We start from the raw sequence: 22,564 nt of genomic DNA on the forward strand, positions 1-22,564 counted from the left end.
AATAAAGATGAAACAGATGAGGAAAAACGACAGCGAGAACGCGTTGAAAAATATTCATCAAACTTGGTATGGTGGTAAATTAATAGCAGCAGAGAGGGTGCCTACCAACGTTGGTCGTCAAAAAAATAAACAAAAAATAAATAAACACGTAGAGTACTTTATTTTTTCAGCTACTATTTCGAACTGAGGTTTTATTAGTACAATCGGTCATTACAGAAATAAAACATCTCAAGGTAAAGTTCATTTGTAAAAATCTTGACCTTTCTACGAGATGATTTTATTTGTTTGTTTTATTTGTTTTGTCGGAATTCTATGGTCTGTTCACCCTCTCTGCTGCTGTTCAGGTCATTGGTTTTCTTGAAAAACCAAGATGACCTAATTCCTGATTGGCTAGCTGCTACAGTACTTGGCCTTGTTTTACGAGTTAGAATGATCTGGAATGAATGTTCGACTCTCGTCCGCGTCTGCTGATTTGGAATTACTGTGAGTTCGTTGAAAGACATTTAGGATTATATTATTTTGATACTTTAAGACTATTGGTGCATCATCACAACATATTGAACTTCATTCGGAATATTACTGGAACTTATTTGGAATACTCGATACTTTTCGACTTGTGGTAGAACTTTAGGGCTATTATTGATTTCATTCACTATCCTGTAAGTTGTTAATTTTTCACTTTTGGAGGAAATAAATTATATTTTGAACTTTACAACACTTTTTGGTTTTCGCTCTTTTCTGTTATTAAGACCATAGACTCGTAACAACCCTGGTATCTTTGTAAAACTAGTGTACAATACTCATCACAAAAATATTTATATTAACCTCAATCAATGCTGCAGAGAGTTTATAATGTAAAATCACTTTGATTTAAAGGAATACCGACTGCGGCAATATTTTTTGCATTAAAAGGGTACACAACAACACTAAATAATAATGATAATAATAATAATAACGACGACGATGATGATGATAATGCAGTATAGTGTATTCCACCGATAACCAAACATTTTCATCATAAAGAATTTAGTTAAATATCTACTTTAAAATAGTTAACAATATGAGGCATAGCTCAAAAATTAAAATATCCAATCAAGGAATATGTAATGAACGGCGCATATAATTTGGGATCTGAAACTCTAAACATTAGTAATTCAAGTGGCAGCGTCGAATAGTTTGTGTTATGTGTGTGTGTGTGTTTTTGTAGGCTTTTGGGAGCCCAGTCATCTGAATGCCTTTGGTCATCTCTGGGAGACAAACCTATGATTGACCTCGAAGCTGCGAATATTTTTTAACCGCCACTTTCGTCCACGTCATATCCGCCACAAGACAACAATATGGCAAGTACTACCGGCTGGACAACTGTGAAGCCAAAGGCTGCAAAAGGGCAGGCTCAGCATCTGACCAAGTCCCAAAAGAAGCAGCTAGTTGATAGAATGCCTAAGATCGAACCACAACGTAAGAATTCAAAGAGATCAGCAATGCGCAAAGAAGTTGCTTGGGGATGGGGTGGGGGATTATGACGTGTAAGTCGTCTGTTATTATGGTAAAGTCGAATTCAGACGCATCAAAATATCATACTTTTTTCAGTAGAAAACATGTACTCAGTGCATTATATTGAGCTCATGCATCACTTTTATTATTAAAATGTTACAAATTTCTCATAATTTAAATTGCATACGGTTGTGCAATGCACCAGGGCTGAAATTTAACCAGTATTAAGATTTCGTTAAATTAGACAATAATCCAAATCTTTAATTCATATTCAGTTCAAATTATTTAGCCAGTATTACTTTTCCACAACATTTTCGTCGTTACAATTTGGCTTACCCTCAGATATGATACCTGGTCGTTCCATACCCAAGTCGTTTCGTACCCAGTGGAAATTGGTCATTTTGTACCCAAGGTGCTGGTTGTTTTGTACCCAAGCCGCTGGTTGTTTCGTACCCAAGGTGCTTCTCGTTTCGCACCAATTAATTTACAAGTGTACAAGTATTTTCATATTTACAGCTCCCTTTTCCTAACTTAAAGCATATCTGGGCAAAAAATTTACCAAACACAGATAATTACAGCAATTGTATTGTTTTCACTGTGTAATATGTACAAAACGGAATTAAAAAAATATTCACATTGCCAGTAAGAAGAAAAAAAAACGTTGGCCAGGTTTAAATAACTGAATAATGACTAATGTGTTTGATAAATTACAAATGGTTATCCCCTCAAAACAACTATACATTTTGCGATCTTTTGATAATGGGGCTGAATGCAGATACAGTAGTGTCATTTGTGTAAGTTTCTCTTCTCCAAGACCCAAAACTGGTGTTAATTTCAATTTTTGTCACCTGCTTTTAAAGGTGTTGAACGTGGTATATTATACGGGCAACCAAGCCATTTTTGGGGGAGGGGGGAGACAGCCAATCGCATTGGTATACTTGTGCACATTTTTGCTCACTTTTGTTATCCTCCACATAAATAAGAGAGAGAGAGAGAGATTTAATTTGGCACTGCATTTTACATATATTTACTTTGTTGTATTCAATACTGCACCCTATGTAACACAGCATATATTTTTCCCAGATTAGAACAGTAAAAATTACCATCCAAAGAATGACTGAAGGAGATGTCTCAGTAAGACGAAAGAATAGCTCGAAAAGGTTTCTTAAATAACAAAAGACTAACAACATTATTCTGAAATGTTCATTCTAGAGTTTTATTACATGCATACATGAAGAAAATACAATTACAATATGCATGGTATAATAATGCAGTTAAATTGCCTTGTCATTCAGTTGTCGGGCTGTATATACTGCTGCAATGTTTCACTAATTTTGAGGAGGAGATGACGCTGTTCTGATACTCTTCCCACACCGAGAATATTCTCGCCTGCATTTGTTGATATTTTTTTTCTGGTATCTTCTTAGCTTTTTTTCCGATACCAGTTGAATCTGTGTTACAACTGAAGTGGCTTCGTCATATAAAAGACTGACTAGCACATAGAATGGAAGATTGGGTTTGCTGGCTTTCGCATTGATCCTACGATGCCAACCCTCTACATTGTTGTTGGTTCGTACAGATTTTCGGAACACAGACCATGAGTCGACCGGGAATGTGATGTTCGTAATCCAGGTTGACTCTACATAGTCAGCCCAACTATATAACAAGGGAATCATCTTGGACTGATCCTTAAGACGGGCAAAGGCAGGGGCTATATGTTCTGCAGGCAAAAGTGGTAACGCCATCACCTGAAAAAGAGACACATAATGAAAGCAATTTATTAATAAGATAACACATTATAATGACAAATATATCATTTAAAAAACACATTAGCGAATTTATTCGAGTGTTGGTATTATTTCTTACCTTCCAGCAAAACTGATGAACACTCTTTGCTTGAATGTAGGTTGTTCTCAACCCCAATTCTTGAAGTTTTTGCCATATAGCTTGCCCCAGGTGAAATGCTCAGCTGTGGATAGGCACTCCTGGATACACATGCCGGAAAGCTAGCCAGATACCTAAATAATTAAAAATTGAATGTGATGATGATGAAGAAGTCTGTGCGTGTGTTAATTAATATACATAAATAATTCTTTGCAACTAATACTATGTTTTAATTTAAAGGTACAATGAAATAATACCGAAAGCTAACATGAAAAGTATAAATTGGCTACAGCTAGCCAGAATCTTGAAAATAGTTCATCGGTAAAAATAAAAAAATATTTAGTTGGCTAGTAATTGGAGAAGAATAACAAAATTCTGTATTAATATTATGTGAGTAGCAACAACAACTAAAGCCACTATTACTACTTATAACTTATACTATACTACTACTACTACTACTACTGTACTAACCTGCTTCAAAGTCTGCAACAATACCTTTGACAGTGGGAGGAGACGGGAGAAGTCGCTTCAACGCTTTGAATACCTAATTACAAACTGAAAAAAACTGAGATAAGTTACTGTAATATGCAACATTACAACATGAAATAATAATAATAATAATAATATTAACATTATTATTACTATTATTATTATTTTATTATTATTACTACTGCTACTACTACTGTTATAATAAAAATAAACTGTGTTAAATACGATAACTATATTATCATCGTATCCACTCGATGATGATATTACATGCAGGAATGCTTTTGGAAAACAATTTATAATCAAATAAATCCTTATAAAATGAAAAAAATATGAATATTTACCTTCTTGTGATTCTTTTTTCTTTGTCCTGACATAAAAGCGAACGCCAGTGGCAGCTGCTTTGTTTCATGTTCGTCATTCTTGACAAAGGCGTGCACAGAAAACAACTGCTTAAACGGGTACCTGATTATTTTAAAGGTGGTGTAAACATACCAGATCTTTGCTCTTGCCAAAACTTCTAGTTGTTTGTCAGTGGCCAATAAAATGTGACGTTTACATTCCAACATGAATGTCTTTACGAAGAAATTTGTTGGGAAACTGTGACTCATCCAACTGAAAGAAGTTAAATGAAGAAATAATACATACTGAAGGGCCTGGTGCAAAAAACCGCAATATTAATAAAAAATGATTTGTGCTACTTACAACAAATTCTAAGTCGCGCAGCTCATTTGCTCGCATTTTCTGGCAGGTCCTATTGGCAGCTCTAATTAAGAGCGCTGGTTCGGGCAGAAAGTGACCATCCTTTGGCACTAATTCATTTATAACTCTATCCACGATCATAGCAGCTGATGTATATTTATGCTGCTTCGCTACACTCTTCACCTTTGGAATATATTATAGAATATGTGAGCGTTACAAATAAATAAATAAGCAACGAGCGTATAGTGGAACGTTATCTTTTAATGATGCATATATCAAATATTACTTACACGTATGTTGATGTTCCTATTAGAAACAATGAACATTGACAGGTGCAGGGTAATGAGCGATTGTGTATTTTGAAATTACCAAGATATTGTCAAATGCAACTAACCTCCGATGACACCTTAACCTTCGCGATGATCCCTGGATCGATGCTATGTACATGCCGGTGTAGTCCTCTCTCGTAACATTCACCATGTTGTATTATGGTGGCTGGGCATCACATCTTTTTAGAGCGGACAGAGCACCACCAGTATGTTACGCCTGCCCTTTTACGCTAGAAGAAAGATTTTTAAACATTCAAATGTGCGAATATCAATGCTACCACTGCCAACACCTCTACAAATATGACCAATAACGATGATGACATTATGGCAATTACCAATATTACTACTAACCTTGACAGTGTATGAATATCCATCAGCCTCCACAAGTTTTGGACGCGACATTTTTGAACCAGTAAGAGCGATCTGAAAGTCTGGTTGACGTACATGGTTTAGTCTGAGCTGTAACGTCGGTTCCTGTATGGACCTGTATAAAAAGATTAAAATTTGATTTCGTGAATAAAGAATATTTCAGTCGAGCATGTGGTACTTTTTGGATACTGTGCTATTCAGTGTCTTATATATTATGATTTTCTCCAGAACACTAGTTAGCTAATCATAATATGTAATCTTATTAATTTCTCAACTACATACCATTTTAATTGTATTGTTTTGAACGGAAATTTACATTACAACATAAAAAAATTCTCGAAGATTATAAAAAATAAACCCACTCTTCTTCTTGATTTTCCGTGACTTTGAAGGAGGCATCTATGTTAAAGGTGCATGTCACTTCTGTATTTTGGGACGCTGTCCAGGTATGAGAACTAACATCTGGTGGCAATCTGGAAAAAAAGAACATTTCAGTGGTTACCTAATGTGAAAATGCTGCACATTTATTACGTATTTGTTTCTTATGTTTAGATCGATTAAATTAAGATGAAATAGAAGGATATATATCTTACTGGACTGAAGAGTTGTCGATCAGCATGTCAGAATCATTGACACTGTTAATGACGTCAGTATTCATTGCCTCGTCTATAAGATCACCATATGTAGGGTAGTGAACATCATGTCTTTCAGCAGCAGTCAGATGTGTACTCTCTGCTATTGGCAAAATGTTCGACATATTGTTGAGACTGTCATCTGTCATAATCAGTGGTGGAGGAAGTCAGGAACAGTCCTTGCAGTGCCACCGACTCGGCATCTCATCACCATGACATAACTGCCGATACAGTGTCTGTGATATTCCTTTGAAGAAAAGAAACAACATCAACATAATAGTAGCTACAGCAGTAAGATTAATATTATTTTAACAACCACCAGCAGTATTTTTACCACTGTTACTACTACTACTATTAACATTACCGCTCCGGTGTCCTTGTGGTTAGAGTGTTTGCCTCGGATGCGGGAGTTCATTGGTTTGAACTCCATCTGAGTCTTACCAAAGACTTATAAAAATGATACTAAGAGATACCTCGCTAGGCGCTCAGCATTAACAGGTTAGTTAACAGGTCAGTGTGCGACTGGTAGGCCTGGTGTCAGGATAATGTGACTGGGTGGGACATGATGCTACATATCTGCGGCATTATGCCCCAGTGCTCTACATCACTATAAACTGCCACACTGCAGACATCGTAGCGATAGGAATGCAAAATTGTGAAAGCTACGTTAAAGTGTCCAAATCACACACACACACACACTATTAATAATAATAATATACATACCTGTCTCACATTTACGATGCTGCCACTTTTGGCAAGCTTTACATTGTAAAGCATGTTGTCGTGGTCTTACTCTTTGGAAACAAACTACACAGTTGTCCATTTCTTGCTTGTATTTGCCTGTGTGTGTTGATGTCTGACTATATCTTATAACTTTTTTATAAACATCTCAACTATTTATATCTGTATCGTGTTATAAAATTTGGCTTTATTTACTTATATGAATAGATAGAAAAACATTAAAATAAACTGAGATAGAAATCAAACGTACATTGAACAATACCTGATGACAAAACAATTAGGAGTGGAACATATGTCAGTTGTAATGTAACCGACAAAGGAGATTAAGAGCAGGGACAATTAGTAACAATGTATGCGTCCATGAGAACAAGTGAATGAATTTGATAATTGATTCTTTTTGGCTTAATGATAAATTGAATTCATTGTATATAACTCCAAGTTTGCCATATGCTCTTTATACTAAAGTATAAGTGCCTGAGTAAACCAATTTTAAATTCCGAAGATAAAGTTAATCCCCAGTAAACAAGTGAGGTAAATATAGTATTATTGTTAAAGAATTATTGACAGGGAATTTAGTAAAAATTCTCTGAATCTAAATACTGCTGAAAATTATAGACCTATTGAAATTATTTCAAAATAAAACAAAAACAAAAAAATAAAGACGTGTGAAATTGAATAAGCTTGAAAGCTTAAACTTACCAGATATCCGTGGATTTTAGCATTTGATAACATTTCAATTATGATTCCCGTTAAAGTATACAAAGTCATTATTATTATTATTATTATTATTTATATGTATATCTATCACAAAGGAAAAAAAGCAACATAAAAAATAAGTATGAAATATCTTTTTATGATATTTGTGGTTACATTTGAAATGACTATATCACTGGGTACGAAATGACCAGCACCATGGGTATGAAACGACCATTGTTTTGGGTACGAAACGACTCATTTGGGTACGAATCGACTTGGGTACGGAACGACCATGAGCCTCAGATATCACTATCATTTACCATTGTGAGTACCGCTCCTGTGGCCTAGTAGTTAGAGCGTCCGCCTCGGATGCGGGAGGTCATGGGTTCGAACCCCGGCCTAGTCATACCAAAGACTTACAACAATGGTACTAACAGCTGCCTCGCTTGGCACTCAGCATTAAGAGGTTAGTGTTAGGACTGGTCAGCCTGGTGTCAGGATAATGTGACTGGGTGGGACATGCTACGTGTCTGCGACATGATTGCCCCAGTGCTAGACATCACTATAAACTGTCACACTGCAGACATCGTTGTGATGTAACTGAAAAATTGTTAGAAGCTACGTTGAAAATGCTTATCACACACACACACACTCACACACACTTTACCATTGTAACTTCGGTTTCATCCATGATACATGTGCCATGTTTTTTTGCATCATCAACTGGGTCACCAGCATTCTTTAATGGTGACAGCAAGTTCTGATTAAATGATACAAAATTTACCAAAGTACATTTTTGTCTTTGTTGAAAGTACCACATTGTTAGTCATAGTTTCCTCTGACCCTTACTACCCCATTTTTGATATTTTGATGTTTATTTTTGGGGTGTAGGATCAGAGTCCATTCCCTATCGAAAAGTTGGAATTCATTGACACCATAGTAAGCGACTACCTGATGCCGACACCAAATGGTGTCCGCGAATTCTAAATTTTCAATAGGGAATGGACTTTGACCCTACACCCAAACATAAATATCCAAATATCAAAAATGGGGTGACAAGGGTCAGAGGAAACTCGGACACCACATTTGTTTGCATGATCATAACTACAATGTAGTAGCCTCAACATGATTGAGGCTAGGATCTGATCCGATCCCATACCTTACAGTGGAGCAATTAAAACTATTACCTATCTTATAAAGATGAATGCAGCTAAAATCTACTTCCTAAGTTATGTTTTTCAGTAAGTTTGGCTGATGATAAAGTTATTAAACCTTTGTCATATAAACTATATTGGAATATATATGCTAACTGTTCTGTGTCCACCATGACAGATAACATGAGATTCTTGTGGTTATTCATTTTCAGAATAAGGCTTGCTGTGCCATATTTGGAATATTAATGTATATCATTACTATGATATGTCTGTTTCCAAATAAGGCAGTAATGTCCTTATATAGCAAAAAAATGAGGCTGAAAACGGAAGTAGTCGTCATTTGAACTTACATGGTAGATGAGTCAAAAGAAAAAATCATATAATGAAGGTAAACAATATTTTACTCATATTTCTGCAAAGAAATGCAACAGTTCTGGTATTAAGAGGAATATTTATTTTCTTATAGTATGTCTGAGTAAGATAGTAGGCTGAAAAAGCACCAGGTTGAATGACACCAGGCTACTCTGTTGATAGACATAGGCTCATGTTAGTATCACGCCCACAAAGTATGGGTGTTAATATTAGTACTAGAAAGATTGATGCACCATCTTTTTAGCTATCAACATTCTTCTTTCATATCAGCATGATCTCTAAAACATGTTAAAATAGTGTTATGTCTAGAATTGAAGTTGTAGGTTGTTCTGATCTTGTGTAATTGTGACTTTCAAAGTTTGATCAAAAATGTATTTGCACACTTGAAATGGCTTATTTACAGATGATTTTGGTAAACACCACAAAGACCCACTGAAAAGCACTAAGAGGCTCTAAGTCTGGAAATTGTGCACAGAGAATGTTGTAAAGCAATAAATTAACCAATGAAACATAAATGGTACTAAAGTGCTAAATATTGTTAACACTAACCATATCAGATAGAAACGCATGTTGAGCATCAGGAAAGACAACTCCATCTAGGCTTTGTTTTACTGGTCAGCATAGAATATATGTCAAGTACAAGAAAAACAAAGGAACAGAGAGAACAAAAAAGAAGCTGACAAAAGAAAACAGGAAAAAGAACCAATAACAAAATGCGCAGACAAAAATAAAAGAATAAGAAAAACGGGTAAAGAAACCGAAATGAAACAGCAGAAGTAAAAACAGAAGAGAAAAACTTCATTTCAAATATATTCAGTTATGGTGGAAATAAAACAGTTATTTTAAAAGTATTTTTTAAAATTTTGTGCAGTTTTCATTTGGCAAGACCTTTTTTCTAGGACAATCTGTTTACTTTATTTCTATCTATTCATTATGTTACTGTCTTTACATATAAAGAGAATATATTTATTGTTGAACAGCATTAAGAACTACTGCGAAAGACTTAAGAGCACTAGAAAGCAATATATGTTTGACATTAACACTAAAATCATTTGCAGAGCACTTTAATTAGTTTAAAAACATACATGGTATACTTATATAAATATCTCTTGAACAGCAGAAGAACAGCTCTTTTCTTTATATGTGTGTAGGCTTATTGAGGTATTATTAAGTTCAAAACTTATAAATACCCATAAGAATGATGATGAGATTTACGAGATCATGTTTCAAGACAGTCTGTGCAAGTTTAATGTTGACTTTAAACCATGTATCAAACCAAAATGTAAAGTTCATTAGCAAATCACAGATCCAGGGCTGCTATTTAAAGTGAATGGTTCTGTCCTTAGTTTATTGTTTTGCCATATAGTGTTCTATTAGGTCTCACCCATGACTTCTGGTTTGAATTATTGGCAACATTTTGCATCCTTCTAACAGAGGAGATATACATCCATATAAAGGACACTTGCTCATAATGGACAATGTTTATGTTACTTTTCATGTGGTCATTTTTACCTTGATATAGAGAACAGAGGTTCTTAAAAGGACATAATTTTCACTTTATTTGTCTAATTTGTCAAAACATCCTAAAATTGCTTATGTAGCTGGTTTATTGTTTTAATAGATTTTATAAGCTTTTTAAAAACATTTTTGGCTGTATCATGCAGGGAAAGGAGAGCTAAATATTTCTTTCAAGGACACACTGAGGCAGCCAACCAATGCTAGCCTGGACAGGCCTTGAACCTGTGACACTTGGATTATGAATCAGAAGCTCTACCAGCTGATCATACAGAACCAGTGGATCTAATCCTAAGGGGACGTTATTAATTTACACAATAGAGCCCATTGTCTGAACCCGCATTATCCTTCTTTTGGGTTCACAGAAAACAGTATTGACCCAAAACCACTAGTTAGGGCAGGTGCCACGGGAGATTTTAAATGGAGTAAAATCTCTTCTTAGGGCAGGACAAGGCATTTGTATGCATGCAATCTCTGTATTTATGATAATATTGACTGCTAGTGAAAAATAAGTTTAAATGATGTCCGGCTGGTACACAGAATTCATGCATGGAATGTTACCATATGCAGTGTATTAAAACTTGAAAATTTAAGGGAATGTTACCCCGGGGAGGGTGTGGCACACCTCAGAAAGGCATAGGCACAGAGCCTTCCTGAATCAAACTTGTATTGGTGCATATTTTACTAAATTACTTTCATTTTTATTTGCAGTACCTGTGCAGGAATCCTCAACAATCTATGATGCCTTTGTTGAAAAAGAGAAAGAGAAGGACAAAGCCAAGGCAGAAAAATTTGTGGACAAGCTGGGGTCTAACAAGGATTCAACAAAGACAATCTCAGATGGAGCTAACAAGAAAGGAAGTAGTGTCAAAAAAGGCAAGAAACACAATGATCATCATGAGCAGAGGAAAATGAGCTTTGAAGAGGCAATTAAAAAGGTATGCTTGAATTGATTTAAAAGTTGATTGGTTTGGTTTTGTGGAGTTTAACACAATTTTTCAGTAAATGATAGACTATATATAACTTCCAGTATATTGGGTGGAGAATGAACCAGAAAGAATTTCAACCCATAGGATGCTGCTTGTAAGCTTTCTCACATAACCACATTGGTTGAGCCAAGACTTGAACCCAAGTTGACAGAGATGATGGTACCCCCATTACAGTTATAGTAAAAAGAGCACTATCATTATATATATATATATATATATATATATATATATATATATATATATATATATATATATATATATATATATATATATATATATGTGTGTGTGTGTGTGTGTGTGTGTGTGTTATGTCACTTTAGTTTTATTTGAGCATCAGGCATGAGGATCTCATTCAGAAAATAGATACCATGTCCTGCAAAAAGAGATTTATGTTGTGTTTTCCCCATGACAGTTGAGCTCTGCTGTCATTTCAGTACATGATGCTTATGAACTGATATGTGCATTTTTTATGTTACCTAGTCCTTTTAAAAATATTCTGTTAATTAAACATCCTGTCACCTAAGTCATAGCCCTGTTGCTCAAATGACACCTGTTTCTGGCTTTTTGGAATATTTAATTAGGCTGATCCATGATAATTATTCACTCACTTAGCCATTATATTTTGTACCTGGCATTCCTGACTACTGTTATGCTGCCTTTGATGTGGTTTTCATTTTTACGAAAAAGTATATTGACTTGCAAAAATGAGTTGGCACATTGAAAAAGGAAGCAGAAAAAACATTTGATGGGTGATATTTGAGTATGAGTACAGTAAGTGTGTCTGGATTCATCTTGACAACAGTTCAGATCTGCAGTCAAAAGCTTATTATATTTTGGTACTGTAAATGTGCAGAATTTCTTAGGAGCTCATGTTATATCCAGACTGTAATTTTATTAACATATTTATCCTAAATTACTGTAGTTGGTTTTTACACACATGCTGCTTGATATACTTTTCAATCCTTCTTTGTTTAATTTTATGATCGTAATTCACATATATGGTACAGTGTAATAGCAGGTGTTTACTCGTGCAAGTTTCTTTGTTGTGAATGGATATACTATTTTACTTGTAGCAGACATGATTTTTCTCCATTTTAAAACCGGAATTCTGCTTTTCTCCTGACTTGAATCAGAGTTTTCTTGATATAGTCCATTTTTTATATCATCTCCAGTCCGGTTTTTTAAAAATGGTCTGTCCAGTCCCATTCTGCAATGACCCTTGTAAATTATTCCTTCCATATATTAGCACAAGACTCTCGTAAAGAGTATTCTGATTGGTCAAATGTTTAAATTCATCCAGTGAATCTTTGTGTAATGGAAACTGATGGCAATGGAAAGAAGAAGAATGCTTGCAAAACATAGCATTCGAGAGTTGTTGAGAGAGACCATGACATGAAAAGTTTAGATAAAAGTTTTAAAAAATGTATGGAAATGGGAATGGTGGGAGCAGAAAGTTAATGGAAATTTTGTTGTTCAGTTTATAAGAAAACTGAACACTAGAGGACTAGCATTTTGTGACTTCTGCAAGAAAGATGTGAATTATGGTAGTCACAGTTGGAAGAATTTCGAACAGCATCTACAAAAGAAGCTGCATACGGAAAAATTGAAGCTCAGAAGGCACCTGGAAAAAGTGCATTAACTACTAAAAGAAGAAAGATTTCTTGCATGAGAGAACTGATGTAGCCCTATGTCAGAATATGTGCACTGCATGTCGCCAATACAAGCACAAGCTTGAAAGGAAAAAGGCTTTCATTGAGAAGGAAAGAAAACGATTGCACATTGAGCCAAAAAAGTCAGTGATGACAAAAAGGAAGGCTAAAGAAATCTTTGCTAAAGTTGCAAAAAGACCTTGACTGGCATATCAACAGGTTGTGTTCAGTGGAGAAAAAGACAAGTGAATGTATGGGATTATTTGTATATACTTGATGTACTTGGGTGTTCATTTTACCGATTTGTTATGAAAGAGAGAAGTATAATGTATTTGCTGCAAAAATTACCAAATTATTGTACTTAATTACGATGTGAACACTGACATGCACGTGAAATAACATCAGTAGTATTGGAGAACAAATTCATGTAACAATAAATATTGTGAAATTATTGAAGTAAAGTTGAACATTATTTTGGTTTATTTTGTGATCATAAGTTGCGCCATGATTAGATTTTTATGAGTGTAAAATGCATTTTTGGCTGGGAGCCTTCGGCACCTTGGACCCCCCAGTGTAACAGGCAATAGTATACCCCCAGTCTGGAGTATACCTGGGGTTAAAGCGGCCTAGGCTAGATTATATGCGGGTATATTATGGCCTGGGCCAATTTATACCCCTGGGGTATATTATGGCCTAGGCCAATTCATACCCCTCAGGCCAAATTATACTCCCATGATTCAATAGTGTTGAGCGATATACACAAGAATTACTTAATATTTCAACATTTCATTGAGGATTCAGCTTTGTCGGGTAAGTTAAGTGACATGTTTCAGTCGTACTCGTAGTCTGTCAAGGTATATACATATGAGATATATATATATATATATATATATATATATATATATATATATATATATATATATATACTCTTCATGTCCAGAGACAGTGTTAATCATGTGGTACAGTATCGTGGTAGTGTCAATGCACAACAATTTGAGCTCTTTGTTGAAAACTTGAAGAAGGAATCAAGAATCATGATACAATATATACCTTACATTCTTCCAGCCCAGTTGTATTGATTAACTATTATATTTCCAACACTCCCATCAATATGTTCTAGTTTTTAAATCACAATGGTATTCTTATTTCTTTAAGCTGAAGCTAAAACATACCTCAATAAACTCAGAAAAGGCAGTGATGATTGTTGTTCATGTTTTTCTGCTACAAGTAAAGACCAGAACGATAAGTAAATATTAATTTAATATACAAGTGGGGCATATTCTGGCCTGAAGGGGTATGGTCTGGCCCATGCTATTTTACACACCCGGGCATAGTTTAGCCTAGGACACTTTATCCCCCGGAGTATACTCTGGCCTGGGCCAAACTATACCTGGGTTTAATCTGGGCAGGGGTTAATTTGGCCTGCCACACCGGATCAGGGATGCTGCCCCACGAGACCCTGTTGGGGAGTACCCCGAAACCCCCCTTATAATGTTTTAAGCTTCTTTTTTTACGGAAGACCGAAATCATGTCTGTTGTAGAGAAACCAACGCAGTATTCCCAGTGATCATTCTCTCTGATTGAAATTAATTGCTGACAGTTTTGTTACTATGTTTGTTTTTTTGGGGGGTGGGGGGTGGTTGTTTTCTTTTTTTAGGATCGTTGTAAGGGTAAAAAGATTTATAAATAACATGGATGATGTTTTACCGTAACATTCCTTTTTCGGAAAAAAAAACAATTTCATTGTAGTATGATAATATAAATGGGTAAAAAAATCCGTCTTGATATTATTAAAATAATGAACATGTGCTCTTCAGTTTCCTTTCTATTGTTTTGAAATTGAGTGTCTCCCAAGTTTATACAAGGAACTCTTAAATTCAGGCTGGGGACTCATGAGTTTCATATATTTCACAGATTGCTTAATTTGATGTCAATAATGTGATGCTTGGGTTAAAACCTATGAGTCCTACTGTGCTAATTTGCATATGTTAAGTACACAAAGCCAATTTGTTTACTGTTAGAACAATTAAACAGGCATGTGTAATACTCATCTTTGCCTTGAATAGAATGTTTATCATCATTATTGAAGATTATTGGCAAGTTCATGATCAGTGGCAATGTTTCTTTGAAGTCAGATTTTAATCCATATATAAAATACTAATTATTATTATTTTGGTATTTGGATTAGTGTCAAAGCATGATTCATATTTGAAAGCAAAATATTAGATGCAGCTGTGATTTAGGGAAGGATGAGCCATTAGCAAAGCGAGCAAAGCCCAGCAAAAATTCAGTTTAGAAATTCTGGTAGATGGAGATTGACTTTATGAGGCATAGGGGCAAGTGGGAGCATTTTATTCTTTGTACATACTGCAAAAAACGCCTTGTCAAGATTGTTCATTCAGGAATGTATGACATCCATTGATGTAGTAACACCACCCAAGTTCGAGACAATGCACAAATGCAGAGATAAAAAGTAACTAATAGTTTTTAATAGTCTGGCTAGTGTGACCATTGTATGTTTGACACTCCATTACAGCAGTGCAGTTGCATACAGATTATTTTCTGTGCTGAAAAAAGTTCAGTCAGATCTTCAGGGCACATTTGGACATCATCTGGTTTCTGGTGAGTGCTAAGATCAACTCTGATGACACTTGCATCACCTTCATCCCACCCCACCCCAGTGCCAGATTGCCCATTAAGAACACTAAGTCCAATGCTTTGGGCACCAGAAAAAAACTATAATTATTGATGATAAAATTGAATGATTTATTTATGACTGTTTTGATCAGCATGCATGAGTATTTTGATTTGGAATGATGGCAACACTGGTATTTTCCCACCTTCTAGCACCATAGTACGGGGCCCGTGTGGCCGAGTGGTCTAAAGCATTCTTCGTTATGGATCACTGCCATCTCACCTGTCTGCGCTGGTTTGAGTCTTGGATTCAGCCATTGTGGGTATGTGATAAAGCTTGCCAGTAGCTTCTCGTGGGTCGGTGGTTCTTTCTGGGGGTTTTCCCAGGTTCTTCCTCCACCATTAATACTGGCCGCCATGTATAGCCTATCATGTGCTGAAAAATGGCGTTAAACCCCACAACAACAACAACAAGCACCATAGTACTTTCAGTGCTTAGGGCCCTGGAAGGCCTTAATCCAACAGTGCCCCACACACTGGACTATATGAGAACTGTTTAGATTCCATCTAGTAAAAACTGTATTCCACTGTCCAGTGGATTTTAAAGAAATTTGGCATTTTTTAAAATTATTTTTATTTTTTAAAGTTTATATAGATGTCAATGCGTGTACATAACATGTTTGTGTGATTATGATATTGGACAGTGCTAAGTGAAAAGGAGATGGGCTGTAATCTTTTCAGGGAAAGAAATTTCCAGACCACAAATAGTGGAGAAAAAAATCTTATGATAAATCCATTATAGCAGTTGACAAAAAAATCATATCTTGAGGTAAAATAATTTTTTACCATGGTTCAAAAGAAAACTCCTGCAATGGCCCTCCACCAAATTAAATGGTCTGTGCCAAACTTTTTTCCATTTGAAGGTTTATTAAATGTGTCAAAGAAAACATTTTAAAGTTTCTATTAAAACTTTAATATCTAGTCATTTTCTATTGACATATACCAGTTGATATACTTATTCTCAACTGTAAAAATGTACATTGTAACTTTTTGGGGTTGTGTACACGGACCCTCCATAGGGCCTAAAAACACTTTTTGAATTTCTTACCTTCCTCTCCCAACACTATCTGGGAAGTTGGCTGGTATGGATTTATTGCTGCAGAAGTGGCATAGAAAAATGAACAAGGCACGTTCTTTCACATTGAATATGATACGGTTGTGCCAATCAATCATTAAATGTCTGAAATGCTCAGTGATTGCTTTTATGAAAATTGAAAGATCCATCCAGCAGGCTTTTTTATGTATATGATATCTCAAATTATTATGTGGTTGAAATGTTAGGATCACACCATTGGCCCATTTTTTTTCAAACCAAGGGCACCAATTGGCCACTTCAATATCAAACCTGGCTGAAACATTTTTTAACTGCCTGGCTGTCCATTACCACATCCATCCTGCAGGTGGAAGTTAACAAAACATTCTAGTTGTGTGCTCCATGTACTAGAAATGTGCAAGTAGAATATTATTCTTGGCTCCCTTTCCCTGGATTTCTAAAAGGTTTTAGAAGTCCAAAGTACCAAAATCATTTACAGTGACATTTATGAAAAAAAAATTTGATCAGACTTTATGTAGGCTTTGAAGAATGACATATTGTGCATGTAACTGATTTTGGGTTATGACAGAAGGGGTGAGTGGGTTAATAAAGGCATAGCACTTTTCCGTAGGAAACCATGAATGTGTACACTACTCCCTTGCTTTATTGAATCCAGATAACTCATAGACCCACTTTTAACTCAGTGGCAGGTGTGGATCCTATTATTTATTGTACAAAATGCTGCAAAGTTATGCCCTTCTTTACTTAACATGATTATTACAATTAAAATGGGTAAATGAAATCTTGACGTATCACTCATTTTATCATTGAAAACAGATGTTAATGCCTAGAACTTTTGTATTAGCATCATGAAATTTGGAATTTGTTTATAAGCAGTCATAAATTTTGTTAAATTTAAAAAAAAATTTTGAATATATAATTTTATTAACAAATATATTGATCTGAAACAGTATCAAAAGAAACAAAGGAACTATGTTTTTCATAAAACTAATGCATTTTTGTCACAAGGTGTGAATCCTTTATATTTGAAGCTTTGATAATTTCAGATCTTTTGATTTTTTAAAAAACAAATTTCTAAATGTACGAGATATAAACATGATCATGTTACCCCTCCTTTCGATTTCGAAACTGTGTTTTAGAATGCAATATAACCTTTGTTTTAAAGAAATATTATCAGTTAGGCTTTTACACTGGAAAGTGTTGTGCTGTTTGGAGTTATTTCAAATTATTTGGATTCAAACAGATTTTTTTAAAATCCTGGGAAAATATGTGTACTCATATGAAATTCTGGAACAAAAACAGTTCTTATTAAAAAAATTCGGATTTCCAAAACCGGAGTGATATTTCTTGTTTCTACAATGAACTGTAGACTTAAATACTATACAGGTTACAGCATACGTCATCGTCTTTCATCTTGGATTCTTCGTTGGGACTTGAACTAGAAATCATTGGACTTTTTTTGTTTTTCAGACTTATAAAAATTTATACGTGGATTATTTTTGGATTTTGATTCTTAAAACCATAAGTTCATATTTTTCATATTTACAGAATTTTTCCAGGGAAATAAATTGTATTTTTCAAAGCATGTTGTTTTCTCTCTTTCTTGTGTTACTGTTTATTCTAGCCTAAACAGGTAACATAAGAATTGGGTAGCTCGTCCCAGATTATTTTGAATTTTGGCTAGAATATTTCAGAAAACTGTTGTTGTTTTTTAAAATTTGAATTCCCCTAGTTTTTGAAATTTTTAGTGACATCAGCAAGCTTTTTCTAAAATGTCATCAAAAGTGGAAATCTTTCTTTCAAATCCTACCCAAGAACAATTAGATCTTTTCAAAAAAGATGAATTGATTCAACTTGCCAGAAAATATGATCTTTCTGAGGTAAAGGCTTCCTTAACGAAACAGGAAATAAGAAATATTTTGGTTCAGTACGTGGTAGAAAAGAATGTTTTGGATAAAAGTGCTTTGGTTTCAATCAGTAAGTCTGTATCAGACTCTGACACAAAAGTAAAGGAATTAGAATTAAAATACAAGATGGAATTGAAGTTAATGAAGCTGGAAGTTCAGAAAGAGGAAAGAGAAAGAGAGAGATGCAAATGCAGTTACAAGAAAAACAAATACAGTTACAATATGAGAAAGATGAGAGAGAGCAGCAGAAGGGGCGAACAGACCGACTTTGGAAGCGTCCAAAAACCGAAATAAGCCTTCCTAAAAAAAAGGATTAATAAATTTAAAAATCAAAATAACTAACTACAGACGCTCTCTCAAAGAGTTTTCCTCTGGGTTAGTCCATGTTATTTCTCCAACTAAAAACTCTGCCATCGATGGCGAGTACATTACAAAAACAAACCAACTTGAGGTCCCGCCCCCTCTGCTGCTCTAATTAAATCATTATGTTATAATAAAATGGTACATCCAGAATCTCATACTGCAAGGATAGCTAGAGAACGATTGGAAGCAATTTAAAAATTTCTTCCTGTTAGAGATTCATTCAAAAAAAACTACAAGCGCAGCAGGAAGCACAAGTTGAGTACGAAGAAGACACTAAAAAGTTATTTAAACCCATCACTACAGCTACTGAGAAAGCTGCAGCAGCTGCTGAAAAATTTATATGGGGAGATATTAGGGAGGAAGATGAGAAGAGGAAAAAGGGTATTTTTCCAGTATTAGAACAAACTGCAGCACAGACTGAAAAAATAGCAAGAAGAACCATACAAACAAAAAAGATTTTACGAGATCTTCCAACTAATATAGCTGTGGCTCAACCTCCACCTGTCGATGAAGAAATACTTGAAGATATTGGAAAACTTCGTACTGAAGTCGCCGACATGAGAAAAGAACTTGCACTTGAACCCAAACCAATAGAAGAAAACTTAGAATTGATTGCAAGATTTAGGAAAGGGTTTGTCAAAGATATTAGAAATACTAAAAGAGAAAAATTACCTGAAACAATATTATTTGGTATATTTAATAAATCTGATATTTTAAAACCCTGTCATGAAAAAGTAAGTGATGATAATCTTATTAAATGGATATATCGCATATATAGAAACAAAAAACAAGTCAGAGATCTAGATCTAAAAATCTTGATAAAGAAGTAAAAAGACTTTATAGAGAGAAAATAAAACAACTAGAACAAGAACAACTCTCCCAGCAGGAACCTTCATATCAACTTCCTCCACCTCTGCAACAAATAGAACAACAACAATCTTCTTCACCGCAGAAAGAGAGGATGTTGAAACCATCTAGAGAGAAAAGGAAGCAGATGGCAAAAGAAATGAAGCAAAAAGTAGAAGAAGAATGGAAACAAAGAGAAGATATATTCAGAGATACAGAAACTAAACAACAGGAGAAATTACGTTCACAGGGTAAAGAAAGAGATCCTGGCGATGATTCTTTTGACGCTACTGGAAGTGGTCTTTCTTCCCTGAATACAGTGGGAAATAATTTTGTTTGTCCCGATAATATCCTCAATGATGTGTCACGGTTAGAAGTTCTCATACGTGCTGGAAATAATTCACCAGAAATAATTAATGAAGCAGCTGATATTTGTCGGCGATTATTTCATGGCAGCATCATGGATATCGGCATTTACCGGGAACTTATTGATGAGCTCGTTGATGATTTGTCATCGCGATTAGATAAATGGTAAATAAAATAAGATGATCGTACACAATAATCATCGTAAATCCATACAGGTCAGAGCGGTAAACTCACAATTACCAATCTATAGAGCAATTTACGGAGATGGACTTGGTGATGTTATTCAGGGATTATTTACAAGGTTAGCCCCAAAAGCAGCGCCTATTGCAAAACAATTATCGATGAAAGCTATTGATATTGTTCATGAAAAAACTCCTGGTGCAATTGTCAATGTTGCTGGTAAGGTGTTCTCGGCGATCAAAGATAGGCTAGCACGATTAATAAGACGAAAACGACAACCAGTAAAATTACAAAGTACTGAAATTATGCCCGCAGATGTCAGCTAAATAATAAATCAAGCTGCAAATCAAAAACTAGCAGCGTTAGCAAATCGAGGACTCGGTGAATCGGGAAATAATATCTCAAGTTTAATATCCGGAAGTGGAACTTCCCGAAGTGAAATTTCCCGAACGCGGTAATCAACGTGTTAGATGAAAATAATTACAATAAAATGTTCAAGCGTATGTCCGACACAGCATTTGACATGGAAGCACCTATCATTAAAGATGAATCGGTACGTGATTATCAGTTTTATTCTTATGACGCACGAATACCAGATCAACGTGGAAGAATTGAACTACAAGTTCATGACACAAGTAGATATTTTCTACCTGCTGAGGCTTTTATTGAGGTAGAAGGTACAGTTGTAAGAACAAATGATGCTAATTATGCAGATGCAGTAAAAGTTGGTTTTGTCAACAACGGGATCATGGCATTATTTGATAGCGCCACATATATGATCGATGGAAAAAATATTGAATCAATTCAGAAAGATGTCAACGTTGCTACAACAATAATTGGTCTAGCAAGATATTCTGACGATTATACAAGATCAGCAGGTCCCACAATGATGTTTGTAAAAGATAATTCTGATCACCCTGAAAGCGATCCGTATAATATAAGACAACCAAGAAATTTTGCCGGAAACACTGATGCTGATGTGACGCCAATAGTTCATGGTGCTAACCCAGATTTCAACTTGGGATTTGCAACGCGTAAAAATATGTTGCTAGGAGCCAATAGAAGTTTTTCATGTACGATTCCACTATCGCATATTTTTGGATTTTGTAGGAATATTAAAAAGGTTATTTTTGGAGCTAGACACACGGTTGTTTTTGCAAGAAAGGGTGATGATAATGATGCTCTGTGGAGACCTGCTGGTGATGCTGGTAAAGTAGTATTATCGAAACTTTCACTGTGGATGCCAGTGATGACTCCAACAATCGCAGAAGAACAAAAATTGATTTCTTTCATGGACACAGGTGGTAAATCCTTGTTGTTATGGTTAACAGCAAGCACGGATAGTATACAAAGTGATGCTAACGGTCAGTTTACATGGCATATAGCATCACAACAGGGTGCTTCTGCACCACGGCATATTTTTATTGCGTTTCAGAACTATGATCATTTAAATAGTCAAGAACATACTCATATGATGTTTGATAAACTAGGTATCACAGATGTTTCTTTACGGATAAACGGACAACAAGAACCAACAGAAAATTTACAACTAAATTATGAACAAAATCATATAGGACGTGTATATCATCGTTTGATGTCATTCATGGGACATGATCAAAGTGTAGATACTGGGTTGCAAATATCACAATATGATTTCAGGACTTTGTATCTGATTTATTATTTTTCACTGGAGCATCTTGATCTATCAAAACAATCTGTCATTGAAATACATTTTAAAGCATCGTTAAATACACGTGGTGTTAATTATAGAGCAATCGTGGTTATACTCAGTGATAAAGCCATGTTACTTGAAGGTGGTAGTGGTCGAATGAGAGTCGTTGATGCACCAGTGGAAAATTTTTAATCATTATTTGGAGCGTGGCAAGTATTTATCATAAAATGCCATATCATCACGTTAGTGTCAGTCTGACTCCTGGTCAGATTAAAAACCTTCAATCAAATTCAGCAAAAAACTGCGGAATGAAAATATCACTAAAGCGAGATCAGATCACGGGTGGTCAAAATAAATTATCATTATCAGAACGTCAACTTAAACATTTCAACGGCGCAAAACAATCAAAAACAGGCGTCAAACTTAATCTCTCTGTGGGTGCGATTAAGGATTCAGTTAAAACCGGTATT

General features: G+C 35.2%; 2 protein-coding genes across 2 annotated transcripts in view; one reads left to right on the forward strand and one right to left on the reverse strand.

Annotated features, from left to right (window-relative positions):
* Positions 1 to 1,288: 1,288 nt before the first annotated feature.
* LOC149807379 (transmembrane protein 214-A-like) overlaps positions 1,289 to 22,564 on the forward strand; it is a 107,796-nt gene continuing 86,520 nt past the window's right edge. Inside the window, exons 1-2 of the mRNA XM_089965983.1 lie at positions 1,289 to 1,458; positions 11,086 to 11,312. Coding sequence (XP_089822109.1) covers positions 1,338 to 1,458; positions 11,086 to 11,312 — 348 coding nt within the window. The 5' untranslated portion in view covers positions 1,289 to 1,337. The remainder of the gene's footprint in view (positions 1,459 to 11,085; positions 11,313 to 22,564) is intronic.
* On the reverse strand, positions 5,085 to 6,066 carry LOC149807380 (uncharacterized). The gene is made up of 3 exons (XM_089937870.1): positions 5,858 to 6,066; positions 5,627 to 5,737; positions 5,085 to 5,379 (listed from the first exon to the last, which is right to left on the reverse strand). The coding sequence occupies exons 1-3, from the start codon at positions 6,043 to 6,045 to the stop codon at positions 5,121 to 5,123; spliced, it is 558 nt and encodes a 185-aa protein (XP_089793996.1). The 5' UTR covers positions 6,046 to 6,066; the 3' UTR covers positions 5,085 to 5,120.

Source organism: Sinohyriopsis cumingii, chromosome 1 (genome assembly GCF_028554795.1).
Source record: "Sinohyriopsis cumingii isolate HCF-2022 chromosome 1, ASM2855479v2, whole genome shotgun sequence".
Lineage (NCBI taxonomy): Eukaryota > Metazoa > Mollusca > Bivalvia > Unionida > Unionidae > Sinohyriopsis > Sinohyriopsis cumingii.

Bases quoted from the DNA above. Each gene is read 5' to 3' on its own strand.
- LOC149807380 (XM_089937870.1), bottom strand. From the start codon at position 6,045: ATGACAGATGACAGTCTCAACAATATGTCGAACATTTTGCCAATAGCA. The intron at 5,738-5,857 runs GTAAGATATATA...CTTTTTTTCCAG, and splicing joins ATCGACAACTCTTCAGTCCA to ATTGCCACCAGATGTTAGTT. The intron at 5,380-5,626 runs GTGGGTTTATTT...CTTTTTATACAG, and splicing joins ACGGAAAATCAAGAAGAAGA to GTCCATACAGGAACCGACGT.